General features: G+C 44.9%; 1 protein-coding gene across 5 annotated transcripts in view; it reads left to right on the top strand.

Moving 5' to 3' along the window:
* The window catches only part of Dock9 (dedicator of cytokinesis 9), a 261623-nt gene that overhangs the window by 172285 nt on the left and 68349 nt on the right, over positions 1 to 20989 (top strand). For all 5 annotated transcript variants that reach the window (XM_028772087.1, XM_028772069.1, XM_028772053.1 and 2 more), the window contains exons 18-27: positions 50 to 115; positions 1427 to 1519; positions 1895 to 2018; positions 2358 to 2479; positions 3356 to 3442; positions 4515 to 4604; positions 6773 to 6888; positions 7850 to 7919; positions 8782 to 8907; positions 10413 to 10484. In XM_028772087.1, coding sequence (XP_028627920.1) covers positions 50 to 115; positions 1427 to 1519; positions 1895 to 2018; positions 2358 to 2479; positions 3356 to 3442; positions 4515 to 4604; positions 6773 to 6888; positions 7850 to 7919; positions 8782 to 8907; positions 10413 to 10484 — 966 coding nt within the window. The remainder of the gene's footprint in view (positions 1 to 49; positions 116 to 1426; positions 1520 to 1894; positions 2019 to 2357; positions 2480 to 3355; positions 3443 to 4514; positions 4605 to 6772; positions 6889 to 7849; positions 7920 to 8781; positions 8908 to 10412; positions 10485 to 20989) is intronic.

Genomic DNA, 20989 nt, shown 5'->3' with positions numbered 1-20989 from the left:
GCTGATTTTTTTCCCCTCTTAGATCTTTCTCTTACATATATCTCTGCAGGCCAGAAACATTGCTGTCTGCATCGAGTTCAAGGATTCCGATGAAGAAGACTCTCAACCCTTGAAGGTTTGTCTTTTAAATATGTACAAAGAATTGGCACATTTTAATTCTGATTAACACGACCCAAAACAATATGGTGTTATAGTATATAATGGCCTGTGCTAAATGTCATAGAATGTGTAGGTTAAGTTCTTGGTCCTAAGTGACTCCATGTTTTGTTGTTGTTTTTGGAGATGGAATCTCTTATGTACGTATAACTCAATAAGTGTGTATTAAATACCCACCATACATGAGACTTTGACTAGGCACTAAGACTCATGGTATAAATAAGCGGAAAGTCTCTTCTGCTAAGGAGAAGGGTTGAGTATGTACCCCATGGGAACAGCAGCCAGCCAGTGTTGCCTGTGACCCACGGATAGCACTACGGCTCTTCTCTGACACCTATGATCCTGTCACCTACGATCCTGTGGCTGTAGACTTTTCACATAAGTACCATTAAGATCCACAATTTCTAGCTTCTAAGAAGATCAATGCATGGATTTAAATTGTTCACTGCTATTTACTTCAGTAGAACCTAAGTCCAAGCTCTAGTTCAAGAGCCTAGATTCTTCACTATGTTAAAATGACTTTCCCAGAAAAGGAGACAAATGTGTAAAAAAACTTCTAGTCATTCTCAAGATATGTGGAGTTTCGGCTGAGGATGGTGGCATATCTGCCTCACACTCTCTCCAAGCTCTAGGTTCCTTCTCTAGCCTCTCATAAAGATAGGTGTGATAGCTCACCTTGTAACTCAGGCACTCCAGCAGTGCAGGCAGGACTGGACACACAGGGAGTTCCAGGCCAGCAGGGACTATGTGAGACCCTTGTCACAAAGGGAGGGTACCAGGAAGGAAGGGAGAAAGTGAACAGGGCAGGAGAAAAGGAAATTCACAGTTTAGTCACAAACATTGTCATGGAGAGAAGGCTACCTGAAATGGAAGATGTTGAATAATTTTTAGTGTATTTATTTTAATTTGGACAAATACAAATTTTTGCATGGAAAAATGCTGAGAGGACAGAGGAAAGAGTTGCCCGTTTCTAGAAGGATATTCAAGAGCAAAGGACATTTGCACAGAGGGATTGTGTAAGCAAAGGTGTGGGCGGGCATGTCAAAAGAGTCACAAGGTGTCAGAGTGGGAAGGGGTGAGCCACAGGCTGGGGAAGATCTCTGGTTCACTACGACCCCAGAGTTAAGTATCTTGCAGACCCAGGCTCTCTCAGGCAGATGCAGTCTGAGTAGCTAAGTTTCTACTGAAGGAGCCACTTCTATACAACACACATGACCAATTTCTTCATCAACTGAAACCCAGTATCTGCTTTTGCTGATTCTCCCTTCAGTGCATTTACGGCAGACCTGGTGGCCCGGTGTTCACAAGAAGTGCCCTTGCTGCAGTCCTACACCATCAACAGAACCCAGAATTGTACGATGAGGTAACGATGTCTCCAAGGGATGACACAGTTTGACCAGTCTTAATAGAAGCATGAAGTTACTTGCCTGTCACAGTCGAGTACAAGAAAAACTACGTCACATGCTGAAGTCATAGCATTAGAATTGGTGTTTTACGTATTCTTCTTATTTAAGTAACATTTTTTTTTTTTTTGCTAAAAATAAAAATACAAATTGCGGATAAGTGAAAAAAAATTCTTAATTGCACCCTCAGTACCACAGTTAATGTTCTAGCAAAGCTCCTTTCAGAGTCATCCTTGGACCTAATCTCTATTGAATCGTCCTGTGTCTTGGGGGGTTTTCTCCTGGAGAAAATCTGCTAGACAAGATATTAGAGGATTGTTCTTTTGCCTTTCCAGATTAAGATAGAGCTGCCGGCCCAGCTCCATGAAAAGCACCATTTACTGTTCACCTTCTTCCACGTCAGCTGCGACAACTCGACCAAAGGGAGCACGAAGAAGAAGGACGCGGTGGAGACACAGGGTGGGAACTCCAGCTTGCCCGCCTTTCTTCGCAATTTCATTGTTGTTTCATCATCTGCACATTAGCATTTCTTAATCGTGTTTTTATTCTTAATATTCATCCTTTTGCGAAGGGTTGCTCTGGTGGGTTTCTAGCCAGTGGTATGCTAGTGTGCCTTAATTGTGTGTGTAACTTGCTCGAGAAGAGAGTCAATGTGGAGGCCGTCTCCAGGCCTCGCATCACCTGCTTTGATTGACAGCAGCAGTTGTTATTGCCCAGGCTTGCAGGCTCGCTCTCCTGCAGGAGTCTATGAGCTCACAGTGGATTTTTGTTGTTGTTGTTGTTCTTTGTTCTCAACAGTTGGCTTCTCCTGGCTTCCTCTCCTGAAAGATGGAAGGGTGTTGACAAACGAGCAGCATATCCCTGTCTCAGCTAACCTGCCATCTGGCTACCTCGGCTACCAGGAGCTCGGCATGGGCAGGGTATGGGATTTTAAGAATGTTTGGTTTAACTCGGTTTCTTTAGAAAACAGTCAGGATGGCTAAAAACAACAATAACGCACAACAAAGATTTTTATCAGTCCTAACATTTGGCTTTCTTTCTTTATTTTGAAGTTCATGTGTACATTTAGAAGTAAATGTGAACTTCTTCTGATAACACTTAACACGGCATCTGAATAATTTTATAAGCATTTTATAAGCCTGGGCTGGCGGTGCTGCAGCAGGGAGACATGGAGGTACCGGGCCTGGCGTGGGCCTTCCTGAGAAGTAACTGTACTCCAGTAATGATGAGTTGTCAGGAATTCTCTTCCAGGTGATATTACCCCCAGAGTTCAGTCTCTTTCCCTCATGGCTGTTCGCCCTGTCTGCAGTCATCCTCATTGCTTCTCAAAGCCCTGAGCTTACGTCTGCTTAAGATGCTTGTGAAACCAAGCATGGTGGTGCAAGCCTTTAGTTCCAATGCTCAGGAGGCAGATGTGAATCTCTGTGAGTTTGAGGTCTGCCTGGTCTACATAGAGTCAAGTCAGGGCTACATAGTGAGACCCTATCTCAGAAAGTAAAGAGATACTGGTGAAGTAGGATCCATTCCCAGCGAAATGGACAGTAGTCTCTGACAGCTGCTACTGACAGGACAACTTACAAAGCCCAGGAGGAAGGGTGTGTGCTCAGGGGAAGAAACTGGCAAATACAAATGCAGACACAGCTGTGTTCCTGCTGTGGATGCAGACACAGCTGGGTGCTGCTGTGTCCAGATGTAGCTCTCCAGCCCTTTGAGCTGCCAGTCCTTCACCAGTGCATTTGTTGATAGCTGAGATAGCTAATCTGTTCGGATCTTTTTCCCTTTTTTTTTTTTTTCAGCATTATGGTCCAGAAGTTAAGTGGGTGGAAGGAGGCAAGCCACTGTTGAAAATCTCCACTCATCTGGTTTCCACAGTGTACACTCAGGTGTGTGCCATCGCATTCCAGTGACTGTTTGTTATTGCACTTCTTGTCTGTGTAAAACAGAATCCTGGTGACTTATGAGTATATTTTTACACTATAGGCCTGTATTTGAAGAAAGTATGTACAAGGTGCTTACAAATGATACACCGATATGCATGAAAATTACTTTATAAGTCTGTGACATTTTTCAACAATTTTCCTCTAATGGAAAGTCTTTAGATGTTAGTTTGTACATGGTCAGTTTTATAATCTTAAAAACCATTCGTGGGGTTGGGTAGATGATTCGGTGATTAAGAGTACTGGGTATAAAATCATGAGTTCCCAGCACCTGTGTAACAAGCTATGCATCTCACACATGCCCTGCACCCCAATTCCAAAGGTATGAGGGTACTAGGGCTTGCTGGCTTCCAGCCCAGACAAGAAAAATCTGAGCTTAAAAAAAGAAGAAAGAAAGAAAGAAAGAGAGAGGGAGAGAGAAAGAGAGAGAGAGAGAGAAAAAGAAAGAAAGAAAGAAAGAAAGAAAGAAAGAAAGAAAGAAAGAAAGAAAGAAAATGAGAAAGAAAGAGAGAAAAATCATCAGGCGGTGGTGGCGCACGCCTTTAATCCCAGCACTTGGGAGGCAGAGGCAGGCGGATTTCTGAGTTCGAGGCCAGCCTGGTCTACAGAGTGAGTTCCAGGACAGCCAGGACTACACAGAAAAACCCTGTCTCAAAAAAACAAAAAGCAAAACAAAACAAAACAAAAAAAAAGAGAAAAATCTGAGCTCTGGCCAGGTTCACAGAGAAGAGACCCTACCTCAAAGGAAGAGGACTCCCAGTTTCCTCTTCTAGCCTCTGAGCACACATTGGTGTGAGTACCCCTCCACAGTTAAGCATGTAGAATCAGATTCTCAGAGATGCATATATATATATAGGCTCATGCTCACTCACACACACAGACACACACACACACACATACACTTGATAAGATAAATATTTATGAGCCATTCATGTCTGTTACCTGAAGCAGATTTGCTTCTGTAAAGAAGCATATACTAATAGACTTTCTTTTCCTTCTCTCCTCACCTTCAACCTAGGATCAGCATTTACATAATTTTTTCCAGTACTGCCAGAAAACAGAATCTGGAGCCCAAGCCTCAGGGAGTGAACTAGTAAAATACCTTAAGGTACCAGATGGTTTTTTTTGTCCCCCTTTTAAATATCTTTGGAAGTAAATTAGTTTCCTTTTTGATGGTGAATGCTGTTACTGCCCCCTTGTAAGCTTCTGAATGGATGTTTCTACCTGGATGCTATCATAGTGATTTCATGTGGCCTTTAGAGAGTGGACCAGAGTGAATGCAGACGTAGCTCTGCTCCTGACTGTATGCTAGTCTCTGTGCTCCCTTGAAAACAGTTTCTCTTGCACTCAGTGACACAGACCTTTGCTCAATATTTACTGTAGTTCTGCGTTCTTGCCTCACCACTGGGGAGTCTGAATGCTGCTAGAGAGGCGAGACTAAGGGGTGCTCTGCTGCTTTTCTTCCTCTGCCTCACTGCCAAGGTGCCAGACCATTGCCAATGGGCTGCTCAGGGGAGGCAAAAGGCAGTCTAAGATAGCAGTCCCAGCCCATGTTTCTTTGGTTGAGAAACTAGGGGCTGCAACAGAGGCTGTGGTTCTCAAACTTGTATACACAGAAGCCACTGAGAACCATAAGGAATTGGGAATGGGGCATTCCTGTGTACAATCAGCCCGGGGATGGGGAAATCCAGCTTAGCTCAGAGTGAGTGCCAGGAGTGTGGAGAGGCACACTCCTTCTGCAGGAGACTTAGGCTGGGCTCTGTATGATGTAGGCCTTCCCCAGACAGTCCTTACTTGTCCAAACTGCTTTATTCGTGGCAGATGTGGATGCATAGGACTTCCTCAGGGTGAACCAGAGATTAAATACCTTTCTAGGAAGGGATGTTCATTAGCTAAACACTTGGGACCTAGATACCTCGTTAGCATGGAGAACTCTAGGTTTTTATGCTATGTGACAGGCTGTCATGGTCCTCTTAGTGTGGTGTCATGAACAGGTGCTTTAGGATGGGAATCTGGTCTGGAGCTAGTCCAAACTCCTGCCATTCTTAGTCATGAGTTTTATCTGGATTCTGAACTTTGCTGCTACCTTATCAGTTCTGTCTGGTGGCACAGTCCACCACCCTACACTTGCCTGCTGTGCTGTGCACAAAAGAAGCAATCCTGGCTCAGCTGTTTGCTGCTGCTGTAACAGAATTCCTGAGGCTGGAGTTCTGAGGGCCATGAGAGGATCAAAGCAAGAGTTGGGTGGAAGAGAGGAGAACCAAATTCATCATTTACTAAGGAACCTGCTCAAGCAGGCTCAGTGACCGATTCCTGAAGCTGGAGCCCCATGGCCTGATTGCCTCTCCTTAGACTACACCCCTCCTGATCTTCCTTAGACCACACCCCCTTCTGATCATCCATTGAGGATTAAGTTTCTGTCACAGGCTTTGTGAAGGACACACTCAAATCCTAACAGTCCTGACCCTTAGAAAACTTCTCAGTCATTGTAGGAGATAATACTAACTTGACCACAGCTTCGGGGTAGACAGAGGTAATACACCTAGCCTGGCCCAGCTGTGTGTAGGAGCTGGGTCTGTTCCCGGAGCCGTCAAGCAGCAGTGAGAGGGGACAGAACTTGATTATAGAAGAGTACTTTGAAAACAGAATCGCTAAATGGCATTCCAGGCATGGGACAAAGTAAGATGTGAGAAATTGGGTAGAGACTTATATTTGATCTAATCAAGAGAAAGCAATCTACATATTTAAAAAAAAGTAAGCACACATATGTCATGACTTTTGGCCTGTCCTCCATTTCAGTGACAACATAAGACCTCTCTGACAATTCTTGGTTACAGCTCCTCCTGATTCCTCTTCTGCCTCTCTCTCTACTTTACAGAACTCTTCTAATTATATCCCTCCACTGACTGCTCCCTGGCTGTGGACAACTAGTTAACAGTCTTTACTCCCCTGCCCTGTGGAACATCTTCATCCATCCTGCAGTTTAGGATAAAGCCATCTTTGAGGTCCACTCTGCGTGCCCTCCGCTTTCCACTCATTTTAGAGGGAGTTCTATCCTTACTTGAAATGAAGTGGATATTACCTTAGATAGCATAGTAGATATGGTGGAGTGTACCTGTTGACTCAGGGACTTGGGATGCTGAGATATGAGAGTCACTGGCAACCAGGAATTCCAGTTCAGCCTGGGTCCATAGCAAGACCCCATCTCAAAATGAATAACTGAAATAAATTAGATTAAAAAAAAATAACACATGTGTCACCATTTTTTCTATGTAGAGTCTGCATGCAATGGAAGGCCATGTGATGATCGCCTTCCTGCCGACCATTTTAAACCAGCTATTCCGAGTCCTCACCAGAGCCACCCAGGAGGAGGTTGCAGTTAACGTGACTCGGTAAGGCAGGGGATAGAACCATGGGTAGATGGATGGGTGGGTGGATGGATGGGTAGATGGATGGATGGATGGACAAGAAGGATGAGTGAATGGATGGATGGACAGAAGAATGAGTGAATGGATGGTTAGTTGGATGTTTGGTTGGATGGATGAGTAGATGGATGGATGGATGGATGGATGGATGGATGGATGGATGGATGAGTAGATGGATGAGTGGATAGATGGGTGGATGGATGGATGGATGGATGGATGGATGGATGGATGGATGGACAGAAGGATGAGTGGATGGATGGATGAATGGATCAATGGATGATGGATGGATGGATGGATGGATGGATGAGTAGATGGATGAATGGATCGATGGATGGATGAGTGGCTGACTGGCTGGATAAGTGGATGGATGGATGGATGGATGGATGGATGGACAGATGGATGGATGGACAGATGGATGGATGGACGGATGGATGGATAGATGGATGGATGGATGGACAGATGGATGGATGGACAGATGGATGGATGGATGGATGGATGGATGGATGGACGGATGGATGGATGGACAGATGGATGGATGGATGATGGACAGATGGATGGATGGATGGATGGATGGATGGATGGATGGATGGACAGATAGATGGATGGATGGATGGATGGACAGATGGATGGATGGATGATGGACAGATGGATGGATGGATGGACAGATGGATGGATGGATGGATGGATGGATGGATGCTCTTCTTCCCTTCAGTCTGTCCACACCTAGAGCCTCTCTGGGATGCTAGTATTTGTCCTGCACATTTTACTGGAGAGGTGTCTTACCCTCACACATAGGCTCCACATCTGATTCCTTGTCTCCTTGTTTGCTAAGTGCCCACAGCATCATTGTTCTGCTGCTGTGAAGATAATGAAATGTTTCCATTTCCATATCACTACTCATTGCTTTATTCATTCCTGTGGTGTGTAGGGTCATTATTCATGTGGTTGCCCAGTGCCATGAGGAAGGATTGGAGAGCCACTTGAGGTCATATGTTAAGGTATGTAAACTAAATAGATGAATAAGTCAAGTGCTACAATCACTTACAGCTGTGGCTCTCCAAGTTTCCTTCCAAAGACTTCTTTCTAACAAGCCTCATTATCTGGGGGTGCATTTGGAATTTACTACCTCTGAATCTCTTTAGTCCCTTCTGCCAAGGCTTGTACCTGAACCAGGGGAGTTGGAAGACAGGCAGCCATTCCTTCAGGAACTAATTTCACCCTTTACACGATGAATGTGACACAGCTGGCAGAGAAGTGAAACAAGAATTGTTTTAATTGATCTTGGGTAGACTGTTACACAGTAGCAATCTTCATGTTCCTTTTTAAACTGCCTAAAATTTCCCAGCATCCCTGCTGCTTTTGAGACTGGAAGGTTAACTCTGGCCACAGTCAAATGAAAAGGCCACGTGGAACATCATGAGATGTTAGCATCAACAGCAATAGGTTCTCGATATGTAGTATTAAATAACCATACAACAAACACTGTTCTAAAAAGTTGCATGTCCTCTTATATGTGGACTGTGGCTTTGTGGTACTTTGCAAACTAAACTTCAGGTTCCCCAGGATCTGTCACTGTGTCCCATGGCCCGTTCCTAGAGGTTCTGTTACAGATGGAATTGTGCACCAGCTGGGCCCAGAGCTGCCTCGTATGGTTGTCATGTCTTGGATGGGTTCCCTGGAGACATCCTGGCCACCCTCTCTCTGTCACATGACAGTCACCCTCCCACCTTCGTTTCCATCCCTTCTCCCACCCTTGAATGTGTACCTCAGTCCCGATCTCCATTCTCAGGAGCCTCACAAGCTTCCTGCCCCTCCCATGAAAGAGCCCCCACTGTAAAGTTCCTCTCTTTCTTTTCACAGTTTGCCTATAAGGCTGAGCCGTATGTTGCATCTGAGTATAAGACGGTGCACGAGGAACTGACGAAATCCATGACCACCATTCTCAAGCCTTCTGCCGATTTCCTTACCAGCAACAAACTTCTGAAGGTAACATGGGCGCTGGCCTTGCTCTCCAGCTTTAGAACTGCTCTTCAAGAGGCGGGTGTGGAGCTCAGTAGCAAAGTGCTTGTGTGGCCCCGTGTGAGGCTCCAGGTCTCATCTGCCGAAACCATAGCATAGCTGATGAGTGGGGGGCGGGGCTGGGAGGGTTGATGATGGTTACAAAGATGCTCAAGAGGGAGAAGCATCCCAGTGCACAGTGAGGCGAGAGCAGGAATAGATGTCCTGAGCATTTCCTTGATTTCTAGGAGAAAGAATTGTTGAAAATTGTTATCCTAAAGAAATGAAAGTGTTTAAGATAGATACATTTAACCCAAGTTGAACATGTCAGACCTTCAAATGCTGCCCTAACGATGTGCACAGATATCATGTTACAGTTAAATAAATTGAGAGCTAGCTATGGTGGCACATGTCTGTGATGCCAGCTACCCAGGTCTCTAAATAAGGAGGAGTGTGTATCAGTTACTTTTCTGTTGCTGTGATCGACACCTTGACCAGAGGTGACTTCATGAACAGAGAGAGAGAGAGAGAGAGAGAGAGAGAATGAATTGGAAATGGGGGCAGGTCTATAAACCCTCAAGGCTCACACCCAGTGACACACTTCCTAAAGATTCCATATCCTCCCCCAAACAGCGCCACCACCTGGAGACCAAGTGTTAATGCCTGAGCCCACGGGGGACATCGCTCTTTCACAACACCATAGATCCCTTGAGTGTATAGTTTTCATACCAGCCTAGGCAACAATGAACTCTATCTGGGGAAAAAAAATCCTTTTGCTAATTAACTTATTTTCAAAAAAACAATTAGTGAAAACTGGGTGTGGTGGCCCATACCCATAATCCCAAAATTTTGAAGATAACCAGGAAACTCTGGAGTTCAAGACCATCCTTCCTTACATGATAAATTGGTGACCAGCATGAACTAAATGAGACCCTCTCTCCCCACAAAAAAAGTGTGTGTGTGTGTGTGTGTGTGTGTGGGTGTGTGTAAGAAAAGAAAATTCAAACTCCACAGCCTAATCAGCTAAGCCCATGTGTGTACATTTATCACAGTTGTCACCATCACCGCTAAATCTAAGTGATCAGAATTAGTTCCCCAGGTCCAAGTTTGCTAGTTCGGTCTCAGATGAGAGCTGTAAAGATAAATTACCATTTCCAAAGTCTCACTGTCACCTCCGCAGTATGGGGGACACTGCTAAAGATGGAGCAGACAGTATTCCCAAACAAGTCAGCAGAGGACAGACTCCACAAATGACCCAGCAGTGCCTCTGGTGGGAGAGGGTATCAGTCTCCTGGTGGGTGCAGCTTCATGTTGCTGAATGCATACAAGGAGCAGAAATCTGCCACCCACCTCTTAGATCTGAAGAGAGCCCGTCCAGTGTGTCTCACCATCCACAGCCGATTCTCATTGCTAATAAATACTGCTAGCCTAGGAGAGAGCTGGTCTCTTTCCTAATAAAGCATTACTTTTGTGTTTTATTTCTTTTCTTTCAGTACTCTTGGTTTTTCTTTGATGTGCTGATAAAGTCCATGGCTCAGCATTTGATTGAAAATAACAAAGTTAAGGTATGTTACTCCACTGGGGACTTCTTTGGGGGAGATGTCTTTTACTGGGTTGGAAGCTCACACCTGTTCATGTTTCCTGTGTGCTGGGGACAGGCTTGTTTTTACGTGTTGTATGATTAGTAACATATTTCAGCTTCAGAACAGTCCCGTGAGGGGTGCACATTGTTTACGTAAGGAAGCTGAGGCTAGAGTATTTGAGTTATTACTTGCTTCCAGTCCTGCAGTTAATGAGTGCTAATGCATCTAGCTCCAAGGCCTTGGTTCCTGACTACCTACAATGTTATTAAATCCAAAGAAAAGTACAGTTATTCTTTGATAGCGTTTCTGAACTGGGACCAGTTGCTTAGGCAGTAATGTAACTGCTGTCAGATGGTGTTCAGTAAGTGTCTTAACCATGTAGATATTTCTGTCTACAGATGGCTGAGTCTCACCAGGTACCTGTGTACAGTCTCAAATTCCCCCTCTCCTTTTGCTGGTACCTGGGTGTGTGTTTCTCTGACCCTGGACCCTGGTTCCCACTGGGACATTCTGTCCCTCTGTTCTCACGCTCATCCCCACACAATTGATCTTGTCTCTGGACTGGCGGTTCCTGTTAGGATGTGTTGTAGCTCTCTGAGGCTCAAGGTTTTTATGAAGGGCTAATGTGGGACACTCTGACAGTGTCGCCCTCTGTTTGATGATGGGAAGAGCTGCTTCTGATGCAGGAGCTGGGAGTTGGGTCTGTGATTGTGGCCGTGCTGCAGCTGTGGGAGGGTGACTGAGCAGGAGGAACCTGTGGGAGCTTTGGGTGGTAGGGCTGCACGTGCCCTGTGGATGCTTGAGAGAAGGGAAGGGGGAGAGGGAGGGGGAGAGAGAGGAGGAGAGAGAGAGAGGGAGAGAGAGAGAGAGAGAGACAGAGAGAGACAGAGAGAGACAGAGAGACAGAGACAGACAGAGACAGAGAGTAGAACCCTGGGAGGGGACATCAGAGAATCTAGACCTAGGCCTTTTGCTCAAGGGCTCTGCTTCCTTAGAAGCAGAACAAAAAGTTGATGATGGCCCAGAACCTGAGGCTGTACTTACCTGTCGAGCAGGCCTTGATCCTGGCCAGTTGGTCTCCTTGTTTTTTGGTTGTTTGTTTTTCCTTTTTCAATCTAACTTAAAGACTCTGATTTTTACTTCATAGGGAGATGCCAGATGGAGGGGGTGGCATTTGCCTTGCACAGAGATATGCACCCTCTGTGTTCATGCCAAGTCAGCCTGCCAAGGAAGAATCACGCAGATTGGTTTCTTGGCATTGTATAGCCAAGTGTGTGCTCTTGTATGCATACGATTCCATTGTATCACTTTTAGTTAGATATGTTACAAGTGCAAAGGGATTATAGCCTGCGTTGGTTTTCTGTTGTTGCCACCCTAGAGTACCAATGGACTAGACCACTGACATTTATTTCCTCAGAGTTAAGAACCTGAAAGATCTAGGTCAAAGTTTCTGTGGGGTTGACCTCTCTGAGGTGTCTACTCTGTCTGCCTGTAGGTAGTTTCTTCTTCTGCAAAGGTTTATGTCCTGTGTGACACCTGTCACACTGGATTAATGCCCACCCTGATGACATCACTTTACCTTAGTCTCTATTCTAAAGACACTATCTCTAATATAATCCCCCACGGGGACATTTCAGGGATGCTACAGCTTAAGCTACGGGCTGGGCTATGACTCAGTGTGAAAGTGATTTCTGTGGAAACGTGGGGACCCGAGTTCAAGTCTGCAGAGCCTGTGGAAAGCCAGGGATGCTAGCATGTGTCTCTAATCCCAGTGCTGTTGTAGTAAGACCTTGCCTCAAACAAGGTGGCAGGCAAAGGCCAATGTTTGAGGTTGACCCTTGACCTCCACGTTCACACTATGGCATGCATGCAAGACAGAGCACACGAGCAAACACAGAGAGGAAAACTCATCTTCAGCCTGTGAATTTGGGGATGCAGTTCACCAGGAGGTGATTTTTTTTTTTTTTTTTAACTATAAGAGAGATCACTTCAGAGGACATGGTGCTTTGCTTTTATTTTAAATGTATCTGTTTTGCTCAGCAAATAACCCTTCAGTGTTATAAAAATAAAGTAGTTTAGGTAGAGCACATACATGTAGTTTGGTGGCCACTTACCCTCGTGACCATGAGAGGAGGGCACAGGTGTTGAGGAGCAGGTGACAGAGGGAGACTGTGTGGAAGAGAAGTGCTCAGAGTCGGCCCGGCCTGAAGGAGAACACAGACTAGGAGGAGAAAAGAACCAGGGTGGCAAAGAGCATGGCGCTCCTGTCATAGGGAATCACAGTTGCCCGCAGCAGAGGCCACCTGAGAGGCGATCCAGAAAGCAATGAGCACTCTGACAGCTTGTGACAGAACTGTGCACGACATCGGCCAGCATAGTTTTCAAGCGTTAGGAAATCAGGAAAGGAATTTAGTGGTCCGTGTCTGTTCTCGGTGTTAAATTAAAACAGCACTTCGGGGATAACAGTGGCCTAAGAGTGGCTTCAGTCTCCAGCTCTTCCCCTCTGTCACAGAGATAGATAAGAAGTAGACAGACCCTTGGAAAGATCTTTCAAGATCACGTGCCTTCATGGAGCCAAGAACTGCCAGAGCAAGCAGCTGCTTGCAGGTGCTCTGCCCTTTCCAGCCTTATGGTGGCTTTCCCACACCTCTGTTCTAAGAAGTGCTGTGTCTGTCTTTGGAATTGCAGAGTCTTCTCCCTGCCTTAATTGTATCTTAGTCCTAAAGCAATGTTTAGAAGTTTTAGGGAAAAAAATCCCTGTGCAGCTGTGTCTGTAAGAGAGCTCTGGCTTCCAAAAGAAGGACGTGGAACCACAGTGTCATTGACCCTGAGGAGAGATTTAGGAGCCTCTCATGGCGCTGTAAAAGATTCTAAGCTTCCATTTTAGCCCCACCTGGCTTGTGCCAGAGGTCCCAGCCTGCTTCCCACAGGTCACCCATTCATCAGGCTCAGATTGGCAAGAGACCCTGTCTCCAAACCAAAAGGTAGAGAAACAGCTGAGGAAAGTCATCCTGACATCAGTGTACACACACACAGTTTAGGGAACATGATTTCCTTCCAAAACTTGGGTCAAATCCTCTTGAGTTTTTCTGTTTTTAATGTTAAATATTCTGAATTTATTCTGATATTTTTCTGTTGCAGACTTTGATTTCCTCATTAGTGAGTCTTTCTGAAAAGTACCATAACAAGATACTGACTCATCCCGTAGGGGCCCCTGGGCCTTGGGTTGAGACATGAGCTGGTGCTGTTTGGTTGTTGTTACTGGGGGGGATTGAGTGTGTGGAGCTGCGGTTCATACGTTCAGTGTACGTCTGTGTACATTCCTATTGGTAGTTGGGTGACTACCCACGCATACTGACATGGATTAATTGTTTAATGTACAAACCATTTTGCTGAATTGTGGCTAAAGGTGGAGGTGTGTCCACCTTCCAGTTCCCAGTCAATCAAACCACATTTTGAAGCATTCACTTTAGACCTAGCCCTGAAGCTTCTCATCTGGTGCATGTGACTGAGTCTGACTTGGGGCCATCAGAGAAGGCAGGTGCTTGGAAGTTACAAGGAGGAGCTTTTGAGAAAGGCCTAAAACACATGGCAGCAAGGCAAGCTGGGAAGTTCTTCTCTGACTCGGCATCTGTGGGCGACACTTTTGGAAACTTCTTTTTATAACTTATGTTTAGTAAATGTAATTCCCTCAGACTTGCCTTCCACTTCCTTCCTCCCACACTGTGTTAAGCTGAGTCCTGGCATCCCACAGGTGTCTGTCCTTAAGAAGGGAGTGAGAAAACCCACAGAGGTAGGATGAATGTCCTAAGTCTGATTGCTTTGCCTTCAAGCAAGGAGAGAATTTTTATTTAAAAAAACTTCAATAAACATAGGCTGAAAGATGGATAGACGGTTTGGGCTTCCCCTAAACCAAATATGAACATTCCTGTGACAGGCTGAATGCTACCACTCATGTTTCCACCCCTCAAAGATTTTGAGTAGTTTGCTTGGTATGCAAGGCAGAAGAAAAACATAAAAGGATTAAAGACACATCTCCCACCTTGAAACCATCATGGACATTAGAGAAAGGAGACATCCACTTGGAACAATTAGAACAGAGCCTCAGAAGGTATTTGTGTAAGCCAAGCTTGAGGCAAAGGTGGAGGTAGAGATGAACTTTACCTGGACCTTGAAGGATGCCAAACTTAAGGGAACAAGTCTTATGCTCAGGCAACAGGCCTTACCCAGCAATATAAATAATGAATGAATAAGAGATGTTAAGATAGCCATTCATTCAGCCCAGTAATTCCCTCCTCAGTATTTACTGAAAGGGAATAAAAGCATGTATCCACACAAAGACCTGCACATGAATGTGCACAGCAGCTTTATTCACAAGAGCCCAAACCTGGAAACAACCCAAATACCCGTGGGGTAGGAAATGGATAGATAAATTGTTAGTGACTCAGTATGATGGAATACCACTTAGTAATAACAAGGAACAAAATGCTCATTCTTGGAAAAATATGGGCAAGTCTCACAAGTATTGAAGCAAAATTCAGACCCAAAAGATTACATGGATGAATTCATTTATATTCAAGACATTCTTAGAAAGGAAAAATTACAGAGATAGAAAACAGAGTAGCCGTTGTCAGGATCCAGGGACAGAGGAAGGGGGCTGACCCCTTGATTGGGGTGGTCATGCAACTCTGTTCACCTGTCAAAACTAGCTAAACATTGCACTTGGACATACTGAATTTAATCAGTTGTGGTGGTGCATTTCTGTAATCCAGCCCTGGGGAAGCAAGAGGTCATGCGTTCAAGTTTAGCTTGGTCTTCAAAGCAAAGCTGAGACTCAAAAAATGAAGTCTGAGGCAGGAGAGATGGCTCCGTGGTGGTTAAGAACACTTGCTGCTTTTGCAGAGGGCCCAGGCTCGATTCTTAGCCTCCATATGGTGACTCACAATTATAATTCCAGTTCCAGAGGATCTGAGACTGTAAAACCCTGGTTTGAGTAGGAGTGTCCATAGGCTGTGACAGCAAGGCTGGGGCTGGGTCTTCAAGGAGGGCCCACTCTAGAGGACACATAGTCACCACATTTACAACAGAGTGTGCACCGTGGATAGGCTACATGAGTATGGGCCTGCGACTACAGGTACCGGACAAGGAAAACCTTACAGTCAGCTTCCATTAGGGCAGCAGGTGGCAGTGCCTAGGCCAGCTGGAACACTGCAGAAGTGGTAACATGAGACCTTACACCAGGCTGTGGCCAAGGAGTGGGATTTTGCTTGCCTAAGAAACCTATGTCTGGGGGGCTCTCTCCTCAGAGCTGTGCTTGGATATTCCCACTCTGCACACCATTATCCTAGACTTTATTTTCCCTTTCAGTTTAAGCTATAGTGATCTTTATAAAAGCATCTACTTAACTAGGTTTTTATCTTTCTTGCCTCCAAATGTGTGTCTTACTGAGTAAAAAGGCCTCAGTTTGTTTTATTGTCAAAATAGAATTGCTTACCATAGCTGTTTGTCGCTGCCAGAAGGATGTCTTGTAGCTTCCAAAGGCCCCTAGTAGCCCTTAGAGCAGCGTTGCTGGTGGGTGGATATGTGACTTGTCCCTCACTCGTCAGTACTTACAGGTTTACTTAGAGATCTAAGAGGCAGAGCAGAGCCGGTGGTGTGATGGATTCAATGTTACCAGCAGTTCAGCTTGAGCAATTAGTAACAATGTTGCAATTCTTGCTTTCTGCCCCCTCACCCTCACTCGCCGTGTCCTCTCTAGTGAGAAAGGCATTTTAAAAGTCATCACTACTACACGACTCTGAGACAAAATTAGCAGTAAGTCTCCATTATCGTCTAACACCTAGGCTATATTCAGCCTTCTCTCAGGAGTCCCCAAAATGTCATTTTACAGTTGGCTCGGCTGAGTCAGAATGTGAAGTCCATGTTCTGCTTTTAGCTGATGTGCTGCTCCGATTCAGTGTTTTGGTTTTTTTGTTTTGTTTTGTTTTGTTCTTGTTTTCAGTTCAATGTGTATGATTAAAAAAAAAAAACTGTGGTATTTGTCCAGCAGACTTTCTTGAATTCTAGGATTGGCCAATGGTTATTCCACAGTATTGTGTAATGTGGCTTCTAGTCCCTACATTACCTCCACCCATTCAGATAAAATTTAGATACTTGGTTTAATATTCTTTCTGCAGGCTACATTGTAGCTGGTGCTACTACATCCTATCAGGAGCATATGTGTATGTCAGTCCCACTTTCAGTGATAGTTTGCCTTGTGTTCACTCAGTCCATGAGGGTTTTTTCCATTTTTCCTGGTTTAGTAGTGTGGTTGGATCAGCCCGGCTCTGAAGGCCCACAGCATTTCCTAGGGCTCCTCTTTTCCAGGGCTGGCCGGCCATTTCGCCTGGTGGGTAGTTGGCATTCTGGATGCTGATGGACTCTTAGCCCTGTCTTCCCAGGACAGAATAATCAGTTGTATGTAGCGAACAGAATTCTTTTACCTTTTCAAAGCAGGTTCTGTTTTTGAGAGTTGTTTAATTTGTATTCTTATAACTTGATCCTACCTCACTGGATTCTTGACTCTGTATGCATTTAGAGGCAGTGTGTTCTTGCTGTTGATTTGAAAACTGAAATGATTAAAATACGAGTACGACTAATCTTCATAATAAGTTCTGGTGCTTAGTGTATAAAATCATGCACAGTTTCATGTCAGAAAGATGCAGATCCTTGCTTCAGTCTAAAATGTGTCCTACTTTGTGGAAGGCCAGCTCAACATCCAAGTAACCGAAGGAGGCAGTGAGATGTGGCGTTGGTGATTGGTGTAGGTGCTGATAGCAGCCAATTATATCCCTCCCCACCCACTCCTGATGATAGCAGACAATCAAATCCCTCCCTGCCCTCACCCTGCTCCCGATGATAGCAGTGGGTGATTTACCAGGGTCAGCCTTGATAATGCTGATAGGGGCAAAACTTAATTATCTGGGGTAGCACAAATGCCCAGTGAAAAACTGAACTCTACACTCTTAAGTGTCCAGCAAGTAAGAAAAGGATGGAGAGAAAGAGAAAATCATACACACACACACACTCGGCTGGGCCCGACTTGAACTCATCAGTTTCACAAGTATACATGTATACTTATATACATACACGTATGTCTACATACTTATGTATACACATACATATAGACAGACATATATACATATATACATATTGTACATGCATACATCCAGACAGACAGACACACACACACATATTTGGTGGATGGAGCAGAGCCCCAACAGCCACACTTAATTTCTTCTCTCAGCCTTTTTATAGCTTCTTAGACAAAAGTCCTCTATAAAATTCCCTCACAGATAAAATGGTACACAAAAGGGAATTACAGAAGGATGTCCATAGTAAGTTCAAAGCAGAGTTTCATCCTATAAGCTCAGTATAAGTTCAAAGCAACAGTTTCACATGGCCTTGCTTTTTATCACAGTGCACACCTGTGGCCTCATCCTTGGACCTGATACAGGATGGGTGTTTTTCCTTGATCACGAATCTGTCCCAAGCCTGTTTCTCTTTTCAGTGTAATTGTGAAAGCTCATTGTGTTCCTTATTATGCAGCCTTTACTTACTGTGAGGAGGGGGCACATTCTACCTTGATTCTAATTCATTAAATCTTTCTGGCAAAACAACTAAAACCATCTCCTTAAACTTTCTTCCTAAAATTATTTGAATCAAATCAGTAATTCCATAAAGTCACTAATTCATCTAAACAGCATTATAATCTTCATATTGATCTGCAGGAAATTTGCCCAATAGGATGGGGCTGGTGCCCAGGAATCATTAGGCTATGTAATGATAGCAGGAAAGATATATCAACAGTGAGAAGCAATCCTGGATGAAGTCTCTGGGATCTTTGCCTCTCCAGAGCTCACCACACAGAGCAATGGGCTGTCTCCAGGAAACTCACTGCTTGCCATAGCCTTTCCTGCATAACTACAACAGGCCAGGATAACAGTAGCTCAAATGTGACAGGAAACCTGATCTTCTGTTTTGGAAAACTGTGAACTGATAGGTAGTTTGGAAAGGACAGCTTGTCCCCCCAGGGTAATGCAGGGACTCAACCTCCTAACTGATTATCCAGCCTAGGCTTTACTTCTCCCCCACAATGTTGTGACTGGCTCACCATCACAGCATGTTCCAGACATAGGAAAGAAAAGAACATGAAAGCTATCTGCTCCTTTCATGAGCATGGTCTGGGAGGCACCTGTCACTCTGCAGCCCATTAGAGGGAACTTAGTTACATGGCCCACATCAAGCTGTAAGTTAGGCTTTGGAAATAGAGTCTACCTGGGCAGCCAGTGCTCCTGCATCTCAAAGGGGTCTGGTCACCAAAGAGGGGAAGCAAAGGGGGTGCTGATAAAGGAAGGATAATTCGGAGTTTATACTGAGCTGTTAAACATCAGCTTCCTTATTTGTAAATTGGGGTGCTCCATTATTGTGCCTATTGAAATTAATTCCAATGGATAAGAGTTAAGCTCTCCAATTTTCTGAGGAACCGCCAGACTGATTTCCAAAGTGGTTGCACCATCTTGCAGTCCCACCAACAATGGAGGAGTGTTCCTCTTTCTCCACACCCTCGCCAGCATCTACTATCACCTGAGTTTTTAATCTTAGCCATTCTGACTGGTGTGAGATGGAATCTCAGGGTTGTTTTGATTTGCATTTCCCTGACGACTAAGGATGCTGAACATTTCTTTAGATGCTTCTCGGCCATTCGAGTTTCTTCCGTTGAAAATTCTTTGCATAGCATTACCCGAGGATCCAGCTATACCACTCCTAGGCATATACCCAGAAGATGCTCGAACATATAACAAGGACATATGCTCAACTATGTTCATAGCAGCCTTATTTATAATAGGCAGGAGCTGGAAAGAACCCAGATGTCCTTCAACTGAGGAATGGATTCAAAAAATGTGGTATATTTACACAATGGAGTATTACTCAGCTATTAAAAACAATGAATTCGAGAGGTTCCTAGGTAAATGGATGGAACTAGAAATTATCATCCTGAGTGAGGTAAGCCAATCACAAAAGAAGACACATGGTATTCACTCACTGATTATTGGATATTAGCCTAGAACCTTGAAATGCCCAAGATGCAACTCACAGGCCACATGAAGCCCATAAAGAAGGAAGACCAAGTGAGGGTGATTCGGTCCTTCTTAGAAGGAGCAACAAAATACTCAAGGGAGCAAATATGGAGACAAAGTGAGGGACAGAAACTGAAGGAGAGGACGTCTCAAGACCACTCCACCTGAGTATCTATCCCATGTGCAATCACCAAAGGTAGATGCTGATGTGGAAGACAGGAAGTGCATGCTGATAAGAGCCTGATATGGATATCTCCTCAGAGGCCTTCAAGAGTCAGACATATTCAGAGGCAGATGCTCACAACTAGCCATTGAACTGATCATGGGGTTCTCAATAGAGGAGTTAGAGTGAAGACTGAAGGAGCTGAAAGGGTTTGTGGCACCATGAGGAGAGCAACAATACCAACCAACCACAGCTCCCAGGGTCTAAACCACCAGCCTGGGAGCACTTAGGGGGGGATCCAGGGCTTCAGCTGAATATGTAAAAGTGGAGGGCCCTGCTGGGCATAGGTGGAAGAAGAGAACCTTGACCTCATGAAGGCTGGATGCCCCAGGGGGTGGGAATTTTGAGGGTGGGGAGGTGGGAGTGGGGGGGTGTAGATAGAGGTTACATCCACAGAGAAGAAGGAGGAGGGGCGAGGGGATTGGGGGTTCCGAGGGGGTGGTGGGGGATGGGGTAAGGGGACAACATAGGAAATGTAAATAAATCATCCAATAAAAAAAAAAAGAAAAAGAAAAAAGAAAAAAAAAAAGAGTTAAGCTCTCTCCCTCCTTTGTTTGTGGAGTCAGGGGAGAAGTGTGGTCTCACATGGAAGAAGACTTTGGACTCCTTGTAGATCTGAATATGAATCACTCAAGCTGTGTGACTAAGCACACATTCCTACTGTCCCTCGCCCCATATACCATGCAGAATAAGTCGTAAGGATCATACAGGATTGGGTGGAAAGTAGCCAGGAGTGTGTGGTGCAGAGACCGGCATGTAGAGACATGGCAATAATGCAGCTGGTTGCTCAGCAGTTGGTACTTTCTCTCCTATGCATTAATGACAAGAGAGGTTATTATGTGTGCTGACTTGCAAGCAGAAGGCTGCCATGCCCTTTAAACTGGCCATGTGCATTCATCAATGTCTGTATGTCGTTTGAATACTTGGGGCTTCAGCCTAGCCAGTGCTTTCTCTGACAAGGGCCAGCAAGATGTCTCATCGGGTAAGCTACCAAGCCTGATGATCAAAGTTCAATCCCTGGGATCCACATGGTAGTAAAACTTCTAATAGCTGTTCTCTGACCTCCGACCTCCACATGCGTGCGTGCGCACACACACACACACACACACATATATATATATATGTGTGTGTGTGTGTGTATGTAT

Source organism: Grammomys surdaster, unplaced genomic scaffold, assembly GCF_004785775.1.
Source record: "Grammomys surdaster isolate TR1022 unplaced genomic scaffold, NIH_TR_1.0 65, whole genome shotgun sequence".
In the NCBI taxonomy this organism is placed as follows: Eukaryota; Metazoa; Chordata; class Mammalia; order Rodentia; family Muridae; genus Grammomys; species Grammomys surdaster.
Note: the sequence above shows the minus strand (reverse complement) of the source record. Positions and strands in the feature narration are given on the sequence as shown.